This window comes from Balaenoptera ricei, chromosome 2 (genome assembly GCF_028023285.1).
Source record: "Balaenoptera ricei isolate mBalRic1 chromosome 2, mBalRic1.hap2, whole genome shotgun sequence".
Lineage (NCBI taxonomy): Eukaryota > Metazoa > Chordata > Mammalia > Artiodactyla > Balaenopteridae > Balaenoptera > Balaenoptera ricei.
This window is the reverse complement of record NC_082640.1, coordinates 112,577,131-112,601,738: the sequence shown is the minus strand read 5'-3', so window position 1 is coordinate 112,601,738 and position 24,608 is coordinate 112,577,131. Positions and strand designations below refer to the sequence as shown.

The 24,608-nt window shown below is 38.7% G+C and overlaps 1 protein-coding gene across 1 annotated transcript in view; it reads right to left on the bottom strand.

Moving 5' to 3' along the window:
• The window catches only part of RPGRIP1 (RPGR interacting protein 1), an 87,374-nt gene that overhangs the window by 41,791 nt on the left and 20,975 nt on the right, over positions 1-24,608 (bottom strand). Inside the window, 12 exon segments of the mRNA XM_059913800.1 lie at positions 10,537-10,675; positions 11,211-11,414; positions 11,718-11,902; positions 13,228-13,570; positions 14,026-14,177; positions 16,852-16,969; positions 17,433-17,576; positions 18,045-18,205; positions 20,507-20,649; positions 22,242-22,315; positions 22,795-22,941; positions 23,843-23,866. Of these exon segments, the coding sequence (XP_059769783.1) occupies positions 10,537-10,675; positions 11,211-11,414; positions 11,718-11,902; positions 13,228-13,570; positions 14,026-14,177; positions 16,852-16,969; positions 17,433-17,576; positions 18,045-18,205; positions 20,507-20,649; positions 22,242-22,315; positions 22,795-22,941; positions 23,843-23,866 (1,834 nt within the window).

The window sequence follows — 24,608 nt, the reverse complement described above, 5'->3', positions numbered from 1 at the left end:
TGTATATCAACTATACTTCAATTTTTAAAAAAGCACAATGAGAGAGGAGGATCAACATGGCAATGTAGGAGGACGTGGAGATCACCTTTCCCCACAAATACATCAAAAATATTTAAATGTACATGTCATAATTAAAGAACCAATGTTGATATATTAAAAAGAAAATACAGGGCTTCCCTGGTGGCGCAGTGGTTAAGAATCTGCCTGCCAATGCAGGGGACACAGGTTTGAGCCCTGGTCTGGGAAGATCCCACATGCCGCAGAGCAACTAAGCCCATGAGCCACAACTACTGAGCCTGTGCTCTAGAGCCCGTGAGCCACAAACTACTGAGACCGCATGCCACAACTACTGAAGCCTGCGTGCCTAGAGCCTGTGCTCCACAGCAAGAGAAGCCACCACAATGAGAAGCCCACGCACTGCAACAAAGAGTAGCCCCCACTCACCACAACTAGAGAAAGCCCATGTGCAGCAATGAAGACTCAACACAGCCAAAAATAAATAAATTAATTAATTTTTTAAAAAAAGAGAAAGAAAATACATCTAAATATGAAACAATTTTCACAGAAAACCAACTGGAAACTGCCAGAAGATCTCTTATAGAACCAAAGCTGCAAGAAAGATCTCCATGTAACCAGGTAGGATAGGGGAAAAAAAAAAAAGAAAGGCGTCAGGATGGGACTGGTGCCCCTGGGAGTGATCTGTGATGGAGGGAATGTCCACATGGGCTGGCCCTGGCCCTGGGGAGCCTTCTTGCCTGCTGAGAGGTCCACTGGGACAGAGAGAGGGCTGGAGGGGCTTAGACTCTGTTTGCAAGGACTGTGCTTATGCTGGCTTGCTAGCAATCAGGATGGAGAAAGACCAGGGCTGATGGCTGCTGCCTTGTCACACTTCCCTGACCAAATCGTGTGCTGGGAGGGCTGCTAGTACATGCAGCAGCTGGGTGCTGAATCTCAGATGGATGGACCCTGGGAGAGGACTTGGTCTAGCTGTGCAGAGACAGCCCAGAGGGCCTTGGGTGTGGTCCAGGCAGAACTTTGGAGGTGATTATCAGCACACTGATGGTGGGGGTGGGTCTGGCCATAGTGGACTTTGTTGGCATGCACACTGGGTGGTGCCACAGAAACGAATGTCTCGGGTGGAGAGCCCCTGGGGAGGAGTAGGCAGCAGTTGTACTTGGCAGTAGTGCTCCAGCTCCATTCACCCCACACAGAAGCTTAGAGTCGGCTCTGGGGCAGATAGGCCCTGGGAGAGGTCTGCTACAGAGGCAGCCCAGGTTGCAGGTGGCAGCACAACCACCTCGATTCCTGCAGCCACAGTGCCTTGGCCCCCAGCACCAGCCCACTCCACACCATAGCCTAGCACTAAGTCTGGTACAAATGCAACAGAGAAAGGGTTGTGACCTTGGGTTGATTCTGGTCAGAATCATGGATGCCTGCACCAGTGGGACATAGGTTTGCTGTGACCGCATGGGCTTTACATGCTTCAGTGGTCACCTCCTTTGGGGCAGGGCACACACTCAAGGGCAATGGACCTTATCAAATACGACCCTCAGGGCTTCTACTCCAAGAACTGAGGAGTGGATCCTACCCCTGACAGGGCTGTTACAGCCATGGAAAAAAGAGGAGGCCCCACCCAAAATCCAGGGGAGGCTCTGGACACCACAACACAAATCCCACCCCCTATTAAAAGGATAATGGCCAACACACTCTGAGGAAAGATGTGGCTAGCATCCATGCAAAAACCAGCCCTCACAACAAAAATATTGGACTCACACAGTCTACACACAGATGCTCCCACTTAAAAATACCCCTTCAAGACCACAGTAGATAACTGTTTCTCCTAAATTCATAGAGACAGAGAAAGTTAAGTAAAATGAAAAAGAAGAGGAACTACTCTCAATTAAAAGAACAAGAAAAATCCCATGAAAGAACAAATAATGAAACAGACCTCACCAGTCTACTAGACCCTGAGTTCAAAAAGGAGGTAATAATCGTGCTAAAGGAGTTAAGAAAGATTATTAATAGAAATGCAGATCACTGTAACAAGGAACTAGAAACTATAAAGAGGAGCCAATCAAAATAAGACAACTCAATTGCCAACATAAAAAACAATATAAAAGCAATGAATAGCAGACTAAATAATGCAGAAGAAGGAATAAGTGATATAGAAGATAGAATAATGGGAATCACCCAATCAGAACAGCAGACAGAAAGACAAATAAAAATCAAATGAAAGCAACATATGAGATATATGGGATCATTCAAAGCATATCAAACTACACATAACAGGGGTTCCAGAAGGAGAGGAGAGACAGAAGGGGATCAAAAATGTATTTGAAGAAATTCTGGCTGAAAACTTCCCAAAGCTAAAGAAGGAAACAGATATCCAGGTACGGGAAGCACAGAGGTTCCCAAACAAGATGAACCCAAACAGATCCAGACCAAGACATATTATAATTAAAATGGCAAAAATTAAAAATAAAGAGAGGATTCTAAAGCCAGCAAGAGAAAAACAAAAAGTCAGTTACAAGGGAACCCCCATTAAGGATATCAGCTGATTTCTCTGCAGAAACTGTGGGCCAGAAGGAAGTGGCATGATATATTCATAATCCTGAAAGGGAAAAACTTGCAACCTAGATACTCCACCCGGCAAGATTATCATTTAGAACAGAAGGAGGAAGAAAGAATTTCTCAGACAAGAAAAAACTAAAGAATACAGCAATACTAGACCTACCCTAAAGAAGTATTTAAGGGTCTTCTCTAAATAGAAAAGAAGAATCTATAGGAAAGGGAAAATCACAATAGAAAAGGCAAATATATAAAAGGATTGAAGATCACTTAAATAAGCCAGTACATAGACTAAAAACAATCAAAAAATTTTTGTAAAAGTGATTGTAACTCTAAATAACAGCAAAAGGATAAACATGAAGATGTAAAATAGGACATCAGAATCACAAAATGTGGGGGAGGGGAGTATAAAAATGTAGATCTTTCAGAATGTATCTGAACTTCTTTGACTATCAGTTTAAAACAAATAGATGTAGTTATGGGTCAACATACTGGAAAACCAGGGTGACCACAAATCTAAACCATACAATAGATTCACACAAAAATAAAAAGAAAAGAACTCAAGCATAATACAAAAGAAAACCATCAAACTACAAAATGAAAAACAAAAATAAGAAGAAATCAATGAAGAAGAACTGCAAAATCAACTGGAAAGCAAAGTTTTAAATGGCAATAAATACATACCTATCGGTAATTAATTTAAATATCAATGGACTAAATGCTCCAATCAAAAGACATACAGTGGCAGACTGGATAAGAAAAACAAGAACCTACAATATGCTGTCTACAAGAGATTTACTTCAGGGTGAAACACACATAGGCTGAAATTGAGTGGATGATAAAAGGTATTTCATGCAAATAAAAATAACAAGACAGGGGTTAGCAATACTTACTTCAGACAAAAGAGACTTTGAAACAAGGTCCATAAAGAAAAACATAGAGGGACATTATAATAATAATAAAGGGATAAATACAAGAAGAGGATATGACACTCATTATCATATATGCACCCAATATAGGAGCACCTAAATATACAAAACAGATACTAACAGAGATAAATGAAGAAATGAGTACAATAATAGTAGGAGACTTAACACCTCACTGACATCAATGGACAGATCATCCAGACAGAAAATCAATAAAGCAACAGAAGTTCTACATGACACAACAGACCAGTTGATTTAACTGATGTCTACAGGACACTACATCTAAAAGAAAAAAACCCAGAATACATATTCTATTTATTCAAGTGTGCATTGAACATTCTCTAGGATAGACCACATACTAGGTCACAAAACAAGCCTCAACAAATTTAAGAAGGTAGAAATTATTTCAAGCATCTTTTCTGACCACAAGGGTATGAAACTAGAAATCAACCACAGAAAGAAAAACAGGAAAAGAGTAAATACATGGAGACTAAACAACATGCTACTAAAAAACCAATGGGTCAACAATGAAATCAAAGAGGAAAACAGAAAACATCAAGACTATGACAATGAAAACACAACCTTACAAAAGCTACAGGAGGCAGCAAAAGCAGTTCTAAGAAGGAAGTTCATAGTGATACAGACCTTCCTCAAGGACAAGAAACATTTTAAATAAACAACCTAACCTACCACCTAAAAGAATTAGAATAAGAAGAAAAAACAAAAGCCAAAGTCAGTAGAGGGAAGGAAATAATAAAGATCAGAGAGAAAACAAGTAAAATAGAAATTTAAAAACCAATAGAAAAAATCAGTAAAACCAAGAACTGGTTTTTTTAAAGATAGATAAAATCAAGAAACCTCTAGCCAGCCTCACCAAGAAGAAAAAAGAGAGGACCCAAATAAAATGAGAAACGAATAAGGAGAAATAACAACTGATACTGAAGAAATACAAAAAATCATAAGAGACGACTATGAACAGTTATATGCCAACAAATTGGACACCTAGAAGAAATGGACAAGTTTCTAGAAACATACAGCCTGACAAAACTGAGTCAAGAACAAACAGATAACTTGAACAGACTGAACAGTAGAAGTGAAATAGAATCTGTAATAATAATTTTAAAAACTCCCTGCAAACGAAAGTCTAGGTCTGGATGGCATCACTGGGGAATTCTACCAAACATAAAAAGAACTTACACCTATCCTTCTCAAACTATCCAAATAACCGAAGAGGAGGGAACACTCCCAACTTCTTTCTAAGAACACCATCATCCTGATACCAAAACCAAAGACACTACAAAAAAGGAAAATTACAGGTCAATATCTTTGATGAATATAGATGCAAAAATCCCCAACAAAATACTAGCAAACAGAATCCAACAACACATTAAAAGGATCATACATCATGATCAAGTTGGATTCATTCCAGGGCCACAAGGATGGTTCAAAATACACAAATCAACCAACGTGATACACCACATTAACAAAAATAAAGACAAAAACCACATGATTATCTCAATAGGTGAAGAAAAAGCATTTGATAAAATTCAATATTCATTCATGATAAAAACTCTCACCAAAGTGGATATGGAGGGACCATATCTCAACATAATAAAAGCCATTTATGACAAACCCATAGCCAACATAATATTCAACAGTGAAAAGCTGAAAGCCTTCCTGCTAAGTTCAGGAACAAGACAAGGATGCCCACTCTCACCACTTCTATTCAACATAGTAATAGAAGTCCTAGCCACAGCAATCAGACAAGAAAAAGAAATAAAAGGTATCCAATTTAGAAGGGACGAGGTAAAACTGTCACTATTTGCAGATGACATAATACTCTATACAGAGAACCCTAAGGTCTCCACACAAAAACTATTAGAGCTAATAAATGAATTCAGCAAGGTAGCAGGATATAAGATTAATATACAGAAATCTGTAGCATTTCTTTACACTAACAATGAGATATCAGAAAGAGAAAGTTAAAAAAAAAATCCTGTTTAAAATCATGTTAAAAAAATAAAATACCTAGGAATAAACTTAACCAAGGAGGTTAAATATCTATATGCTGCAAACTATAAAACACTGATAAAGGAAACTGAAGATGATTCAAGAAATGGAAAGATATTCCATGATCTTGGATTGGAAGAATTAATATTGTTGAAATGGCCATACTACCCAAAGCAATCTACAGATTTAATGTAATCCCTACCAATACACCCATGACATTTTTGACAGAACTAGAACAAATAATCCTAAAATTTATATAGAACCACAAAAGACCGAGAATTGCCAAAGTAATCCTCTGGAAAAAGAACAAAGCTGGAGGCAGAACCATTCCACACTTCAGACAATACTACAAAACTACAGTAATCAAACCAGTGTGGTACTGGCACAGAAACAGACATATAGACCAATGGAACAGAATAGAGAGCTCAAAAATAAACCCACACAACTACATTCAATTAATCTATGACAAAGGAGGTAAGAATATACAATGGAGAAAAGATAGTCGCTTCAACAAGTGGTGTTGGGAAAGCTGGACAGCTACACGTATATCAATGAAATTAGAACACTCCCTCATATCATACACAAAAATAAACTCAAAATGGTTTAAAGACCTGCATTTAAGACATGACACTATAAAACTCCTAGAAGAGAACTTAGGTAAAACATCCTCTGACATAAATCAAAGCAATACTTTTTTTAGATCAGTCTCCCAAGGCAAAAGAAATATAAGCAAAAAAGATACAAATGAGATCTAATCAAACTTAAAAGATTTTGCATAGCAAAGGAAACCATCAGGAAAATGAAAAGACAACCTACTGAATGGGAGAAAATATTTACAAAATGATGTGATGGATAAGGGATTAATATCCAAAATACAGAAACAGCTCATAGAACTCAATATCAGAAAACCAAACAACACAATCAAAAAATGGGCAGAAGGGACTTCCCTGGTGGTCCAGTGGGTGAGACTCTGTGCTCCCAATGCAAGCGGAACCCAGTCAATCCCTGGTTCCTGGACCAGGGATCGACCGGGTTTGATCCCTGGTCGGCGAACTAGATCCCGCATGTATGCCGCAACTAAGAGTCCGCATGCCACAACTAAGAAGTCCGCATGCCACAACTAGAGATCCTGCGTGCCGCAACAAGACCCAGCGCAGCCAAAATAAATAAATAAATAAACTTTTTGTTTTAAATGGGCAAAAGACCTAAATAGACATTTCTCCAAAGAAGACATACAGATGGCCAACAGGCACATGAAAAGATGCTCAACATCACTAATTATTAGAGAAATGCAAATCAAAACCACACTGAGGTATCACCTCACAGTGGTCAGAATGATTTATATAAAAAGCATTTAAATCTTATAAATAAGCTACAAGAATATATTTTACATCACAGGGAACATAGTCATATTTTATAATAACTAAATTGAGTATAACCTTTTACTATTGTGAGTCACTATGTTGTAAACCTATAAAAATTGCCCCGATCTGGACACTCAGATTAAAGATGAATCTGATGTTCAAATCCAGAATCTGCTGAAACAAAACAAAGAAAGCAACCCACAACTGACTATTGAGAGTGACAGTTGAGATCCCAGAAAAAACAGACCTTCTTTTCATGACTTCATTTTTTGAATGAAGATATGAATTATATATATATCACTTTAAATATTGCCTCTGTCCCCTTTTTTGTCTTCTCCTACATTTTATTGAATATAGGACCACCTCATTTTATCCTTTATGTCCCTTTTCTCTTTTCTGTAGGGTCATTCATTCTACAATAAAGTAATAGGTCTTCAAGGTTTTGGTGAACTTCATATGAGCTCTCTCAGTGATGTTAGCTACCGGGTCAGATGTTAGCCTTGGTTGTGCTTCTGTCTTACATAAAACATGTACATGTACAAGTCACTTAACCTTGTTATGGATGGAATGTCTGTATCTTAAGTATTTGAAAAGAAATAAAGGTAAAAGCTTTCATTAAAAAAAGAAAAAAACAACCAGAAATTCATTCTCTCACAGGTCTGGAGGCTAGACATCCACAATCAAATCCATGCTCACTCCAAAGGCTCCAGAAGACAATCTGTCTTTTCCCTTTTTCCTTGTCTTTTCCAGCTTCTGGGAGCTTCAGGCATTCCTCAGCTTGTGGCCACATCACTTCAATCTCTGACTATATGGTCATGTTGCTTCCTCCTCATCTGCCTGTGTCTCTAATAAGAACACTTTCATTGGATTTAGAGTCTACTCAGATAATCCAAGATAATATCATCTCAAGATCTTTAATTACACCTGCAAAGGCTTTTTTCAAATAAGTAACATTTACAGATTCTGAGGTTTAGGATATGAATATATCTTTTTGGAGGTCACCAATGAACCCATTAGATTATTTATTTAAGTTATGAATATATTTTAAACCCACAAGCTAATATTTTTGCTTTACACAGTCATTTAAAATTAACCTATATTCTTTGCTTTTCATTCCTTGTTGCATCTTTGTGTTTCCTTCTGGGATAATTTTCCTTCAGCCTAAAGAAAAAAACTATAAGTTTTCTTTAAAATGTAGCTTTGGAGCAAACTCTCCATTTTGATTTGTCTTTAAATGTCTATTGTGTTTTAATTCTGAAGGATCTTTTCGTTGTGTAGAGAATTCTTGATTGGTACTTAGTTATTTTCTTTTAGCACACTGAAATTATCTTGCCACTGGTTTCTGACTACAGTTGTCACTCTTGGTATGTCATTGTCCATCTTACTGATGCACCCATGACTGTCTTTCTTTTAAATGGATACTTTTGGTATTTTCACTTTGATTTTATTTTCTGCAATTTTACTATGATAGATCTAGATTTTGATTCATTTTTACTTATCCTGCTTGAGTTTCATTTCATTGAATATTAATACCTTTTATTTAGTTCTGGAAAACTCTAAGTCATTATCACTTTCAATATTGCCTGTGTCCCCCTTCTTTATCTTCTTCTAGATTTAATTAAGTGTAGCTTAGACCTCCTCATTTTCTCTCTTTTCTCCTCTTTAGCATTTTCCATCTTGCCGTCTCTCTGTGCTTTATTCTGGATATTTTCCATTTTTCTCATTTTAGTTGTGTCTAATCTGCTTTTAACCCATCTATTTCCCTCATAAATTTCTGTATTTAGCAGTTCTATCATTTCTATTGATTCATTTTCAAATTTGCAATGTATTTTGCAAACATTTTGTAATTGATACAGGCAAAAAAAATCCACACATAAACATAAATGGATGCCAAAATTATTAGGTGAAATCTGAGGAAGAATAAGATATTTATATGGACTCAAAATATTTTCTCATAGATTACTTAATAATTACAAAGGGAAAAATGATAACTTTTTGATGGAAAATGTGGCAGATGCTTTCTTGGCCAAGTGATCAAAGTTAACATCACCAATAATGGCACAAACTGACATCACGTACCTCCTAATGTGATGCAGTGAAAAAGGATACAATATCACTTCCGTGGTATTCCTGTAAAAAAATTCATAACCTGAATCTAACAACAAACAAACATCAAACAAACCCAAATGGAGGCACTCTCTACAGAACAGCTCATCTATACTCATCAAAAATGTCAATATCATGAAAAACAAAGAAAAGATAAGGAACTGTTCCAGATTAAAGGAAACTAAGGGGACATGACTGAATGCAATGTATGATCCCAGATTAGATAAGGGGGGTGAGGCAAGCCTGCTATAATGAACATTACTGAGACAATTGACAAAATCTGAAAAATGGAATGGACATTGGGTAATAACCTATCCATGTTACGTTTGCAAACTTGATAGTTGTACTGTCGTTATATAATATCCTTTTCCTAACTGAAATATACAGCAGTAAGGGGGAATGATATTTGCAAATTATTCTCAACTGCTTCAGGAAAAAAATGATAAAGCAAAATGTGGAAAAGTATTAAAAGTTGATGAATTTGAATGAAGGTTTTATGTGAAATTTTTTGTCTTATTCATGTAGCTCTTATATAATTTTGAAATTATTTTAAAACAAAATGCTTAAAAAGAGACATGTAAAAAAAAAAATGCTTTTAAAAACTTATAGTATCAATTTTCAAAGCCCCAGTTCCTTGCTAAAATTTTAAAGTTCAGCTTTTATCTTCATGAAGTTAGTAAACACAGCTGTTAATGCAGGTTGTGGCTGATAACTCCAATGTCTGGAGTCCTAGTGGGTTTCAGGTCAGCTCTTGTCTCTCTAGCCTGAAAGTGCTCAAAGCACAGTTCTGCCTCTCAGAGGATAAGAGGCTCAGAACAGTGCTGCCATCAGGGTGCCAGACCAAAGTGGGAAATTCTGCTCTGGGCAGACACCTGCCTATGCTGGGCAGAAACGAGATTCAGACTGTATCCCATTTCTCCACCCCAAAAGACCATCGAAAGCGTGGTTCTGTCTCTCCACTGCTTCCTCCAGACCAGGAATGTCCCCAGGCTGAAGTAATTCCAGCTGACCTCTCTGAGCTCCAATCATCTCTCTGATCTCGGCTAGGTGATTCCTCCCTCCTTAATTATTGGCACGTTAACGTTTTTAAGAAATATATTAACTTTAGCTTTTCAGTTGTCATCAATGGGAAAGTTGGTCTGAATTACCTAGTTTGACATTATTATAACCTGAAATCATAACCTTCTTTTCATTGTAACACAAAAGCTTTGCCTTATTTTAGAAGAAATTTGGATTCATATCACAAATGAGCCAATCACCTTTTTCCTCTTATTTCTTTGTAACCGTAAGTCAGGAGACCAGGAAGTGAATTAACATTTTATGCTTGCTAGCTAAAGTGGCTAGCTAGCTAGCTTTAAATACATAGACAGCTACTTTCTTTCAGAATTACAGCTTGGTTGGCCTAACCAGCACTCTTGTAACATCAAACCGAGCCTAGGATCTCCAGTACTAATTTTTCATGAAAAGTTTAGCAATGAAAGATGAAAGAAGAAAGTAAATAACCAGCTTGATAAAATAATCCAATGATTACATAGGAAAATCAGGTTTTAAAAAGACAATACCATTCACAGGATGTAGGGCTTCCTTTGGTATCCGTGCTGAATGGGATGATGTCATTTCCTCTTCCTTTTGCTGATTTTTTAAACCATCCTCTGTGGAGATCTTAAGCCCTGAGAATTTCCATTCAGTGTAGTTCACCTGCTTCAGATTCAAATAACTATATATAAGTATATTGTATAATTATAATAATTTAATATAATTAATATTGCATAATATATAATTGATGTAATTGATACAATATAAATAATAATGAATTATATATAATTATAGTCATATAATATATATTTATAATCTCATATATATGTGTGTATATGTATTTTAGGCTACATAGTAACTTTAATCCAGTTTCCTATGAAGAAAAGGCAGTATCAAGTACATAGTAGGTGTTCAATAAATACCTGTTCTTTATTTTGATTACAGTTGAAGTGGCCTGGTTAGGACTGTCGTACTAAAGTTCTAAGCATAAATTACAGAGTCCACAATCTGTTGAATTAAATTACATTGAAATGAACAGTCCAGAGGTTTATTAAACTATTTACGTTTGTGGAAACACATGCTTGCCACAAAAAGCCATGAATATCGCTTGTGTGCCTACTTCTGCTTCTACCTCTGAGAATAATATATTTGGGGACACTACAACCCATATATTAGTTCTTCAGGGTTTCTAAGGCCTTACCTGTAGTGTATTTCCATTTAAGATGTTATGACTAAGATACTCCATTCTGTTCTTTCCTTGAATGCCTGTTCTTTTGCCATGTTTTCTTCTTGAGTAACCTGTAACCCGCTGTTCCCTTTCCTTTCTTTCTCCCACCTGAGGAGGTTTTCGCTTAGCTTGATACTGGCCAGCTTCAATGGGAATCTCAATAGATACCATCTGGTCCTAAAGAGAAGGATCAGAGCCTTACAAGGTGATAGTTTAACAGCCTTGATACTCAAGAAAGGGATTTGTGAGCTAGCATCAGACTTCATTTCTCTCCTGCCGTAAAGCTGAGAGATGCCATCTCTTCCCTCCCCACAATAAAGCCCAGGATTTTGCTCCATCCATAGTCTCATGGCATTATGAATGATGCAGATTAAATTTGCAGAACACATGACATTCACAGAAGGAATTTCTTTTACCCCAATTTTAATACTGTCTTCCTCAAATCAAATTTGCTCTACAGGATTGGTGGAGATCTGCTACCTGGGGAGGAAAGGAAGCTTCTTCCTCTTCAGTTGAGGTATCTAAACTGTCCTTGGTGTCCTTCTCCTCACTCGGAGCTTCTGGTTTTGGAAAACTCTCCGGAGGTAGATAGCAAGACTTCCAATCCAGTTGCACCTGAACAGATCCATTGGGTTTCCCCCCAGGGTCCGTGAGGTTAAAATCACCTGAGAGACACACAGACATTAATAAGATCCAATCACATGAAATAGGCAAGTGAGCGTTTAACAGCACCTTATCTATTACCTCCCCAGTTTGAATTTCACCATATTGTTTGTAATTAATTAACATCCACCAAGTAATCATGATGACAATACACTCAGAAGTAACATAAAATATCAGTGAATATTTATACTCACTCACAATATTTACTTCCAATATTCACTTAGAATATTTATAGGGGAAAATGGGTATCTCCAGGTTCAGGAAGGGATAGTCAAAAGATGTACAGAGAGATATAGCTTGCTTGTCGTCAGTCACCCAGCCAATAAACAAGAGCACATTCTTTTTCTTTTTTTTTTTCAAGAGCACATTCTTATTACTATTACCAAATGGTTGCTATGCCTTAGGCATACTAAGAAAACCATTATCTACACCCAAGTGGTCCGTATTTTTAAAATAACAAAAGCAAAGAAAACTTAAGCAAAATGGCTTTTTCCAAATGTCAGACTTCTGATTTGTAACACTGATAATTTAACAGATGGCTCACATTGCATCTCTTTGGCAAAGGACGAGTTGTGAGCAGAAATGTCAGCCTTTTTCGTTTTCTTTCTTTCTTTCTTTCTTTTTTTTAGCACTTGTGGTATTGGGAGGAGGAAGGCCTAACACACTTCCTGGAACATCCAAAAGCTTGTTAAACATGGCTGATCCTGGCTACACCCATTCACACTTCCTAACGAGAGCACGGACATTGCTGCCTCACCCTCCCAGGACTGCAACCGGAGAGATGACCCTTCTCTGGTGTACCGTACAACCCTGGCTATGAACATATGATAAGGTGGTATGGAGTTCAGCTCCATATGGGGGGGAAAAAAATCCAAGAAATTTGTCATGTGTGGCATGGAAGACTAATTTGGGTCTAAAGTTTAAAAGGAGCGAGAGAATTACGGGGGAATGTTAAGGACATAGCTTATAATCTAATATCTAGTCATGTGCTAAGAAATAATAGGCCTTGAGTAAAGACAAATACTGGGAAGCACTATAGAGATGGAAAATGTTGGTTCAGACACAGAGGTATGGACTTCAGATTGGTGGGTCTACCCCCTTGGGAACCTTGCTTCTGTTGCTGAAAAGAAGCAAAAGAAGCCAATGTTTCTATATGATTAGTGAGGCTTTAAGTCTTCTACTCTCTCACTCTTGACAATATTCTCAAATCCTTTCAGCAGGTTTTAAGAGAAACTGTTCCAAGCAAGTAATCAAAGAAAAGTAGAATGAGGACAGGGAGACAACACTGGGCAGAGAGCATATAGAGGTAATAACCTTGAACTCCCACCTTTAATGGATTTGTTTTGTGCAAGAGGAAGCAAGGGCACTTGGACGCGGCCAAGGTACAAGCCAGGCTCTGAGTCTTCATCATCAAAAACGTACACAGACAGGGCCTCCTGCCTCAGATACTGATCCAGGTCAGGAGTCACAAGCACTGGGAATCGAGCCTGGTCTCTGAAGTAGGGATTGTTACTGGCTGGAATGACGGCGGTGTCGTGGTCAGAAAAGGTAAAGAAGCGATACATGGCGTATGGACTGGGTTGGGCTCCCAGCCATCGACTCTGGAGGCCGCAGCATCGGATGACTTCCACCCGCAGCTCATTCTGATGCTTCCTGGTCTCCGATCTGGGCTGAAAAGATGTTGGTCTTGGATTGAGGAAAAGGGCAGGCTGAGAGAGTCGTGCAGGTGAAGCCCAGCACCCTTAATGAGGAAGAACTATGACCTAAAGAATTGCTGAATCCTGACTGGGTCACAGAGAAGCCTAATCAATGACTTTCACCTGCCTGCAAATTGACTCTGGCAGATAATTATCTGAGGGAGAGGCTGGCACTCAGGCCTCATCTTAGAGTTTGGAACAGAGAAGGCATTTTGTTCACAGCAGGGAGAGGTAGCTAGCTCCAAGGGCATGAATTCATTTCAAACTCAAGCTTGACCAAGGGAAGTATCTGGACTAGTTGTGGTGTGACAGTTTTTCTCTTTCATTCACATTCAACAAGTACCTATTGAGAGTGGAATACTGAGCTGTTCTCATGAGCTGCTTGGCTGAGTCTCCTTTGAGATGCATGGGCACATCCTTTTTCTCACCTCATCCTCCTGGGCCTCCCAGGCTCCAAGCACATTGGCTGACAGGTACGCCTGGGCTTTCTTTCGCTTATTGTACGCTTGTAGGCTGGATCTTATGGGGAAGCGCAGCCTCATCCAGTACTCTAGCACCCCAAAGACTTCTCCACCAGCTCCTGGGTAGCAGAAAGTATGAAAGGCATGGAGAATACAGATGGTGTGGTGAGGATCAAGAATAAAGGCAGAGGAATAAAATGGGAAACCACCAGAAGACAACTATACACTTTGGGAAATTCCACATTAGTCCCGGGAACTGTGGGAGGCTGACAGCACTTACCAGTAAGTGTGGCAGAGCCATGGACTCTCTCCACAGTTTCTAGAACCCTGTCAAAGCAAATCCAGCCAGCTGCAAGGGTATGGTGCTCACTGGCTATAGCCTGGTGTAGATGAAGCTGGGCTGACGTCCCTTGTAGGTAGTGCAAGAAGAGGGAATCTGCCTCCACCACATACTGGGAAGTGAAGTCATAGAGGGGCTGCAGCCCCACAGCTAGTGGGGTGCAGTGGGTTTCAAAGTCATAGAAAGAATAGGTGCAGAAAGTGGTAGGTTGAGTGTCTCCAGCCTGAGCCAGGGCAGCAGGTGTCAGGAAGGCCTGGTGGATGTGCAGTTCAAAAAGATTCTCACTCTGATGCCGTGGAGAAATGTCCACTTTATCCTCATCTCCATGGTCTGGCAGTGGTTTCAGACATAATGACAACTGTCTGGTGCCATAAGCCACATCTTTGAGTTGTTCTAGAGGGGAAAGAAAACTGCCTATCCATTAAAGGGTAGGGAATTCTTCCTTAGGGTAAAGGAAGGTGGACAGAAAGAGAATAAAAACCATGGTGGAAGTCCAAGTTGTGACTATTTCAAGAAACGATGTGATTCAAAAAGAAAAGCAATAGAATGACAATCAGGTGCTTTGAATTCTGATGGGCAAATAATCCAATGCCAACTTTAGAGATGAGGCACAACATGAGTGATTGGAAAGTAAATGCTAAGCTCAGGAAAACACTGGAGGCACAATTTCATCTATAGATGACATCGTTTTGGCTTACAGCAGGATCCTGTGAATTAATTGTTAATTCCATTACAGAAACACTAGAAACACAAAATGCAAGTATTTCCAAAAGTTTGGGATATTGGCCGTGGAGAAAATAGCAAGTTACAGTCATGGTGTCTATGACATTACACTGGGCCCCATTAAGATGATTCCTCTTTTCCAGTCAGATCAAATACAAGAATCTTCATTCTGTTAAGAATTTGGTTTCATTGTAAGAAGGCAAAAAAAAAAAAAAAAAAAATCCACTTTAAGTCAAAGAGTAATGGAGGAAAAGTGGGGGAGGGCACTTACTGAAAAGAGGTTGAAAATATTGGCGATGAGATACAAAATAAAGATATGTAAGACAGTCCACCAAATCTGTGCATTACCTCCCATGTCCAACCAACCAGAAACTTTGATATATAGTCTGCTTCAAATCGGGGAGTATCTGAGTTGTCACAGTGTGTTGATGGTGAAGGTCCTATTCTAAGAGTTAAAGTAGTAGAAGAAAATATTTTGGGTACATCAGAATGTCTTCCTGCCCAAAATAAGTGGAATACAGAGACTGGTGAACAGTTTCTTAATTGATAAGATTACCATAAATAACTAAAATATATTCAAAATTTTGCATTACGTGACACAAGGTTAATTATCTTAGCATATAAAGAACTTCTACAAATTAACAATATACTATTGAGAAATGAGCAAAGGGAAGGAACAGGCAAGTCTCAAAAGAAATAATTTAAGTAGCTGGTAAACATATGAAAAACTCTTCAGCCTTACCAGTAATGAAAGAACTACAAGTTAAAGCAAATAAATCTTCAGAGGTAGGTAAGTGTATTTATCCTGCACTGTCCCGGGAGAGAGACCCTGAATCTGAAAGACATGAGAATTTCAATCCAAAGGATTTCCTTTGTTATATGGCAGGGACCTTTTAACTGACTCACCCTGGCATGCATGAATCATGCTGCTGAATGACCCACCTCCCTAGTTCCATGCTCACTAGGTATCCTTCTTATTGATTCTGCTTCCCCAAGAACGAGCTGCATGAGCATATTCTCAAGGCAGCAATGAAAGAGCCACTCTCATAAAATAACAAATGAACATTCAGGTGTAAATATCAGTCTTTGGTGAATTTGGTTAGTACAGGTCAGGTCTCTCACCACTGGGTATAATAACAAAGCCAATTTTCTCAATATGTAAGGCTGAGACCAGATCCTGGTCGACAGTGACTGAACTAAATACAGGAAGTATCACATTATAAAATTTGCATAAGTGTCCAGCCACCTGCCCTGTTACGTAGACATCCTCAAACTGCGACAAAGAATTCAGAGACTTTTAGAGAGAAATCACAGAAAAGGATGACAAGAGATGAGTGATGTAGCTCTATTATCTCCCCAAAACTGAAATATAGGCCTGGCTTGAGGAAACAATCTTGAGAGAGGGAGAGTGTTACCCACCCTGAGGGCCAACAGTGATACACTCTTATTTTCAAAATAGATTCAGCAATTGCTGGGCCCTGTTGAAACTCTCCAGAGAAAAGACACTGACATGATACAGGAGAAGAAACTGCTAACCATGTTTTAAAACAACAAAGATGATAGGATAATCAAGAATAGGAGGGATAAGTCCTATACCGAGACATAGAGGGCGCCCTCTTGACAGGTGCAGAGGGGAGCACGGGCATTTAGCTCTGTGACAGGTCCTAAGAGGAAGTGAACAAAGTACTAAGACTTGCCGGATATTGGAAGGCCATGGCTTCTTAAAATACCTTCCAGCTGTTTGATACGCTTGTTCTTGAGATCAAGGAGTTGATTCAACCTCTCCAGTTTTTCTTTGTGATCTTTATTTTCATTATCGGCTTTTGTCATCATTGCCTCCAGTTCCTCCTAAAATGAAATAATGTCTGAACTTTCCTATCTCAGTGGCCCAGAACCAAAGAGCCCAGATAAAAAGGTGGTACTTGCTGGGTAAAGGAGACTCCACTATCTCCTTAGCAGGGCAGATTCATCCACTAGAAAAAGGCTTAGGTTCCTCACAGACCCCTCCAGGACCAGTTGTGCTATTACTGCCATAGCGTAGTATTTTTCCTGGGACTGGCAAAATTTGAACCCAGAAGATTCCCACTTGCCATTTTCATTAGCTGGCCCCTTCTGGCTTTTATTGCCAAGGTGCCATGGGCATGTGTGAGTCCTCAAGTTCTTCAAAGGACAGTACATCCTGTGTTTGCATAGGTCAGCATATCACCTTGCATCAGCCCTGGAAACTCGGGTCTTGCTTCATTCCCAGTCTTGTAAGTAGTTCCCATGTGCCCATTTATCTATCCCCTTCCTTTACCATCTTTTCCTGTACCTGGTAACACACGTTGATCTTGCGCTGCAGAATAAGCATGTCTCTGGTCTTTTCTAGTTCCAATATGGTCTCTGCATGCAATACTTGCAACTCACTGAACATCTGGGACAGTTTCTTTTCTTCTTGGTTTTTTGGTTCACAGGGCTACAGAGGAAAAAGCATCGGTAAAAGGGAGTATAAATATGATAGGTATAGTAATAACTATTCTCTACAGTAGCCATTGGTAATAGTAAGATACCAGCAGTAGAATCTACTCCAAAATGTAGAGGAGGACCTATGTTACTTTACAAGTGCTCTCTCCCCTAGTTCCTCATGTTCAATAGCAGCAGTGAGTAAGTTATACAATTTCCCATGGCTGTTTGCTCTTCAGCAGATCATTGTAAGTCCTCATCTGAAAAAAATTCTAAATTTTATGAGCTGTACAGTGTGGAAAAAGTCTGTGGAGCTCATGAAGCTATCTCTACTCTCAGCTTTCTCATATACTTCCAGATATTGTCCTCAATCAGGACAAAATATTATTCAGTTAGTTTTCTAGTCCCTTCATCTTTTCAAGGGATATTTGCCAGCAATCCCTCTTGTAGAGGGGACTTGTTTGATTAAAGATGCTCTTACCTCTATCTGAGTGGTCTCTTGGAATAGAGCTGGGTAAGTGGCTGGTTCAGATTGCCAGTCAGGAGATTGGGAAATTGTATCTTTATTTCGGAGGTCCTCCACTTCCTGTTTATGCTTCTGAAGCAGGTTGGTGACTTCAAGCTTCAGATCCTTGTTTTGAGCTGGGGAAAAAATAATACAGAAAGCTGAAACTCTGTAGCTACCAACAACCATATTAAAGTTGGCCCAAGTGTGAATTAAATTTTCCCACTAATGTTTAATTCATTTTATAAACTTGCCCTTAGAGAAACAATTCTCTCTTATTTCTACAAAGGGGTTCTATCTTATTGACCCTGAGTTGACATTTGGACTCCAAAAACAAACAAAAAAAAAACACCTGCAGAACTGTAGTATGGAAGGGAGAACTACCACCACCACAACAAAATCAGAGCCACTTGACTGACTAGGATAGTCCAAACTTTTTGACAGCACCATTTAATGCAGTATCTCCCCAACTGTTCCCCAACTCCATCTGACTTCTACGCTATTGGCTCTCTGTGACACCCACCTTGACTCCGACCCTGAGCTGGAGGAAAGGAGGTTGGGCATTTGGACATTTCCATGTATGTTTCGGGAAAGGAAGGTGATCAGCGTTTAGTGTGATCATTTCAGTATCATGCATTACAGAGGAGGTTAGATTATATTACCCACAAGACTTCACTGGTACTTCATACATACTACAAGATCCTTAGCATGCGCTCCTAAGCTTTATCCTTTTATGGTTCCTGACTCTATTTTTCTTGATGTCATATTTCTTTTCCTCCACTCTTTTATGTGAATATACTAGAATATGATGAAATGTAAGTTTTTTTTTTTTTTTTTTTTTTTTTAATGTCTGAAACATTTATATTAACATATTCCCATACATATTTCCATACAAATACAAATATGATTTTTAGAAATTTCATGTAATGTCTGAAACATTTATATTAACATATTTCCATACATATTTCCATACAAATACAAATATAAGATTTTTAGAAATTTCATGTAATGTCTGAAACATTTATATTAACATATTTCCATACAAATAACCCAATGAAAGTTTAGTATTAGTTGTTTTGTTTGTTTTTTTATACTGCAGGTTCTTATTAGGCATCAGTTTTATACACATCAGTGTATACATGTCAATCCCAATCGCCCAATTGAAATGTAAGTTTGATAAGACTAAATATCAAGGTCCAGCCTAGCAAAAAGAAGGGAGACAAAGGTCTCTTTGACAGTATTTAAAAATCTTCAGAATAACTACTGTGATCCAAGAATTAAGACAGGGGGAAAGGGCTTCCCTGGTGGCGCAGTGGTTGAGCGTCAGCTTGCCAATGCAGGGGACGCGGGTTCGAGCCCTGCTCTGGGAAGATCCCACATGCCACGGAGCAACTAGGCCCGTGAGCCACAGCTACTGAGCCTGCGCGTCTGGAGCCTGTGCTCCTCAACAACAGAGGCCGCGATAGTGAGAGGCCCGCGCACCGCGATGAAGAGTGGCCCCCGCTTGCCGCAACTAGAGAAAGCCCTTGCACAGAAACGAAGACCCAACACAGCTAAAAATAAATAAATAATAAAAATAAAGGAATTCCTTTAAAAAAAAAAGTATTTAAAAATCTTCAGAATAACTACTGTGATACAAGAATTAAGACAGGGGGAAAGGGCTTCCCTGGTGGCTCAGTGGTTAAGAATCCACCTGCCAATGCAGGGGACACGGGTTTGAGCCCTGGTCCAGGAAGATCCCACATGCCATGGAGCAACTAAGCCCATGAGCCACAACTACTGAGCCTGCGCTCTAGAGCCTGCCAGCCACAACTACTGAAGCCCGCGTGCCTAGAGCCCGTGCTCCACAATAAGAGAAGCCACCGCAATGAGAAGCCCGTGCACCGCAACCAAGAGTAGCCCCCACTCGCCACAACTAGAGAAAGCCCGTATGCATCAACAAAGACCCAATGCAAAAATAAATAAATAAAAATGCCAAAAATAAATAAATAAAATAAATAAATTAAACAAAAAAAGACAGGGGGAAATAGTAGTGGTAACCAAGAGCAATAATTTGCTTCTCAATTTCAGGCATCAGATGCTAAAACAAAACAATTCCCAACCACCCTAAAATGACTGATGAGAATAAAAGGCAGAAAAATTCATTTTCAACACTTTCAATAAATTAAGTGACTGTTTAAAAACAATATAAATTAAGAATTGGCATTCTCTCACATGGAAAGTCAATATGTAGGGAAAAGTATATGTGTGAGGTAGGTGTCATGCTTTCTTGACCGTGAATCTGAACTGACTGCCAGTGTTCTTATTCTAGTTATCCAGGACCCACACAAAAATAGGATCAAGTGATGGGGTTGGAGAAATGCTGGCCCAAGTTCCCTTCTCCCAAACCAGATGTAGAGGATGCCTCATCTGAGAGAGCTCTTCAGGGCTTGACCTACCTTCCTCTCTTGACAGCTGAAGTAAGACTTTTCTCTTCTCCTCCAGCTCAGCATCCAGCTGATCCTGCAACTGGGAGACTTTCTGCTGTAGCTGTTCTCCTTGCTCACTGCTCCAGTGAGGCTGATTACTGCTCTCCAGCATGCTGAAAACGGGAAGCAAGTAAGGAGGGAGGGGAGAGTTGTCAGAGGGACACTCAAAGGTGGGTGATATGACGTCTTTATTACACAGTTTCAGCATCTCCTGGGCCTAGTTCATCATTCATTTCCCTACATGTTTTTTCTGCCCCTGCTTTCTCTGTAACTGTCACTTACCAACTGCCTTGGAACTTTTGGGTCCTATGGAGGAGTTGCTTAGTATCACTTCTGTTTAAGTCTCAAATAACCCCCTGGGCAAACACCGCAAGTCATATCTATTTCCCAAGGAACTTCTCCAGCATGATGGCTTTCTTTAGTTAGGGAACTGTGTACCAAGACATTCTCAGGCCTGCTAGATTAGAAATAAGTAACAGAATATTCTTCTTTTCCTTACTCCATCCCTCTGTCTACTTTCACCAGTGGCTAGTTTAGAGAATACTTGCCTTTGAACTAGATTGTAAATTATTACACTGAAGGGCAGGAACTAAACTTTTCAATAACTGCAGCCTGCACAACACTATATCTAGCTGTCAGGGCGGACCCATCTTGAGTGTAAAAGACACATGGCCAGTTCTTGATTATTTACACAAGTGAAGTGACATTGATAATCAAGAAATTATTTCTGCTTACGTCTTTTTCCTAGTTATCATTTTAATAAATGTGGTCTAAAAACAACTTGTTAAACTAGTACTAAGATTTCTTGGCACTTCCTGCCCATACATTACATGATGATCCAAGAAGATAATGTTATGAATAATGAAGGGAAGAGGCCAATAGTAATGTTTACCACAGGGAGTCTTCAAAGTGGGTAATCCCCATACTACCTTATTTCACTGAGTTGAAGAGCGTCAGTTGTTCCCAGGTTGCTCCCATGCAACCTCCCCAATCTACCCCCTGCTGCCTTTAACTTAGTAAGAAGGCACGTTTAATTTTTTTAAACTTACAGGTATTTTTAATTGCAAAATTACTACGTAAATATATGCTTGTGAAAAATTAAAATGATATTGAAGTATATAGAATAAAAGTGCCTCTTTGCCCTATTTCAGTCCTTTCATCTCATTAAAAGTTTGTGGATGCACACACACATGACATAAATTAGGTCACAATTAACACATTCTTTCGCAATTTGATTTTTCTTTTAATAGTATATCTTAGGCATATAGATCTATCTCATTTTTTACAGCTTTATACCGTTTCAACGTGGCAGTGCAACATGATTTATTTAGTCGATCCCTATCAGAAAAAATCTGGATGGTTTCCTTTTTTTTTACTACTACTAATTAAATTAACAATGTATTAATTAACATTCTTACTACACAGATCTCTTTCCACATACACAAGAGGATTTCTTTAGTTTTGATTCCAAAAAATGGGTTATCTGGCATAAAAGATATGCACGTTTAACATTTTTTTGATAGTGTCAAATTCCCTTCCAAAAATAGTCTGCCAATTTATATTCTCACTAACAGTACTGAGTACCAGTTTCCCTGTATCCTTATCGAGACTAGGTATTATTTTTATTTTTAAAATTTGGAAGGCACTTTTCTGTAATTGTCTTTTATAACAAAAAAATGTTCTGAGATCCAAACTTGGTACTCACTTTTCTAAGAGTTTGTCATAATTGTCATTCAGCAATTTTCGTTCTTTTTCCAAATCTTCAACTCTCTCCTGAAACTAAGAATGATAGTAGAGTGCTTGAGATAAGATTTTAAAATCTACTGCCTTGCACAGGGTCTCCCTTTTCTGTTGCAGGGTGGGACTTGGGTGGGAGATTTTCTATGTTCATCTCCTATGTCTATGAGGATCCACTCAACTATAAAGACTTGAACCAATTGAAGGTGTGATAGAAATTTTTATTGGAATTAATGAGGATTCTCTGAATTAAATTTTCATGGTGTCTGGGTTTCTACTGTTAGGGAAACAGCAGAACATTATAATAGAGAAAAGACTTTGGAGAACAGACATAAATATAAATCCCAGTTTTTCCCCTAATGGTATAATCTTGAGCAAGTTATTTAACCACTTGGAATCTCAATTTTCTTAGTTGAAAAAATAAAATACCCATATTTTTGCTAAGATACACTTTTTAACATCTCTGAAATTGGAATGTCACATACAACTGATGGTATCTTTCAATTATTATTGTTATTTACCTCTTTCAGTGTTATCTGCAGGATGGACACATCTTCCAGTTGGCTCTTCAAGCTCACAGCCTTCTTGCTCTCCTCCTTCAGCTCTGCCCTGAGCTCATTCACTTGGCTGAGGAGGGCATCATGGGCTGTACCCAGGATTCCCTGATTCTGGGGTAAAAGGAGAGTTGCTCTGGGAATGTTTATATCACTCAGCAGGAGGGGTCTCAAGATACAAACAACTGGAGCATTCCCTAGTGGATGTCTCAAAGAAGGGCTTTGATTTATAGTATGTTGCCTTTGCACTGTAAATTGACCTTGTTTTCCACCCTAGCATTTCTCAGGAAGTACCATTTCCCTGTTAGTGAGGATTTTCCACTCTGGGAAACTGTAATTTGTCACTGGAGCCTTAATTTTCCCAAGGTTCAAATTCAACCCTGATTCTAAATTAAGTGCCACCTTTCTCAGCTGCCTTTACCTTCTAAGCTATGTGAATGCTTTTTATGATGAAATATTTTTCCTTTTGCCCCTAGCAAAGTGACATGTTAACTCTAGAAGTTAAGTGCATTTTCCTGGCAGAGTTCCCAGCATGACCATGTTCCTTCTGGTGAGGAACAGTTGTGGCTGGTCATGTTGGGAACTCTGCCTTAGTGATTCTTATTCACGGACACTTACCTAGCTTCACCTGTACCCCACTCACAGAGGTGCAAATATTTAGTAACACCAGAGAAGGTTTGCAACAACTTTGCTATATCTCACCACCTCACACATGCTAGAGGACTACTCTTAGGAATTTTTGAACAAATGCTATAATTCTCTGTAGCAATAGGCTGAAAAATACTATTCCAAATATTTCTCAACTCAGATCTCATATTTCAATTTTTGTGAAAACAATGCAGTATCTTCCGATAATAGTGATAGTACCATTTGTCTCAATAAAAATTATATAACATAATAACTTTGATTTAGTTAGCTCAATTCTGGTGTTACGTTACTTGAAGATGAAGATTCATTTGGGTTTCATTCCTCTGATTACTAAGAAACAGAGAGTTAAGGAATGTTTATTAAGTACCTTCTGGAGCAGTGTTTCATATGCCTGAAAGAAAGAAAAAAGTATTATTCTATTGATATATCAACTTGATGTTTATTTTGATGTTTATAATACAGATGTTTAAATATTTATTTTAAAAGACGTTATAAAAAATTCCCACAAATCAAGTCAATTTGTGTGCCTGTTTACTAATTGCTGCTCCTTTTCCCCTGCCCTAGCTTGCCAAGCAGTCTGTGAATGTAATAGATGACACCATTTCTTTAAAAAGGATGAAGGGTCATTTATTCACATTTGCATTGCACTTGGTGGATTTTCTAAGAAGTATTTTTATTTTCAAACTAGGTGCCATCTCCTACTCATCATGCTTCAGAAAGGTCTCTTTCCAGTTTTAGAAATAGAAAAAACAACAATAGCCAAACTCACTACAACAGCTACTATTATTGGTTGAGTAATTACTATGTGTTATATGTTACTGTGTGTTTCATTATCTCTTACATTATGATCATCATAATTATTTCTCATATATTATCTCGCTTAATCCTTAACAACAAATCTGAGAGGTATTGTTATCTAAACTTTAAAAATGAGAAACCCAAAGCTCATAGAGCTAACTTGCCCAGAATTGCACAGCTTTCAAGAGGCTGAGGCAGAACTTTACCTCAGCCTGTGTGACTCCAGAGTCTGCACTACTGAACACATTTTGCTGCTAAGGGATTAAGAGGATGCAAACTTATCTTAGTATATGTGTAAGCATGACTAGAAAGGTAAATTGCTTATAAAAAACAAA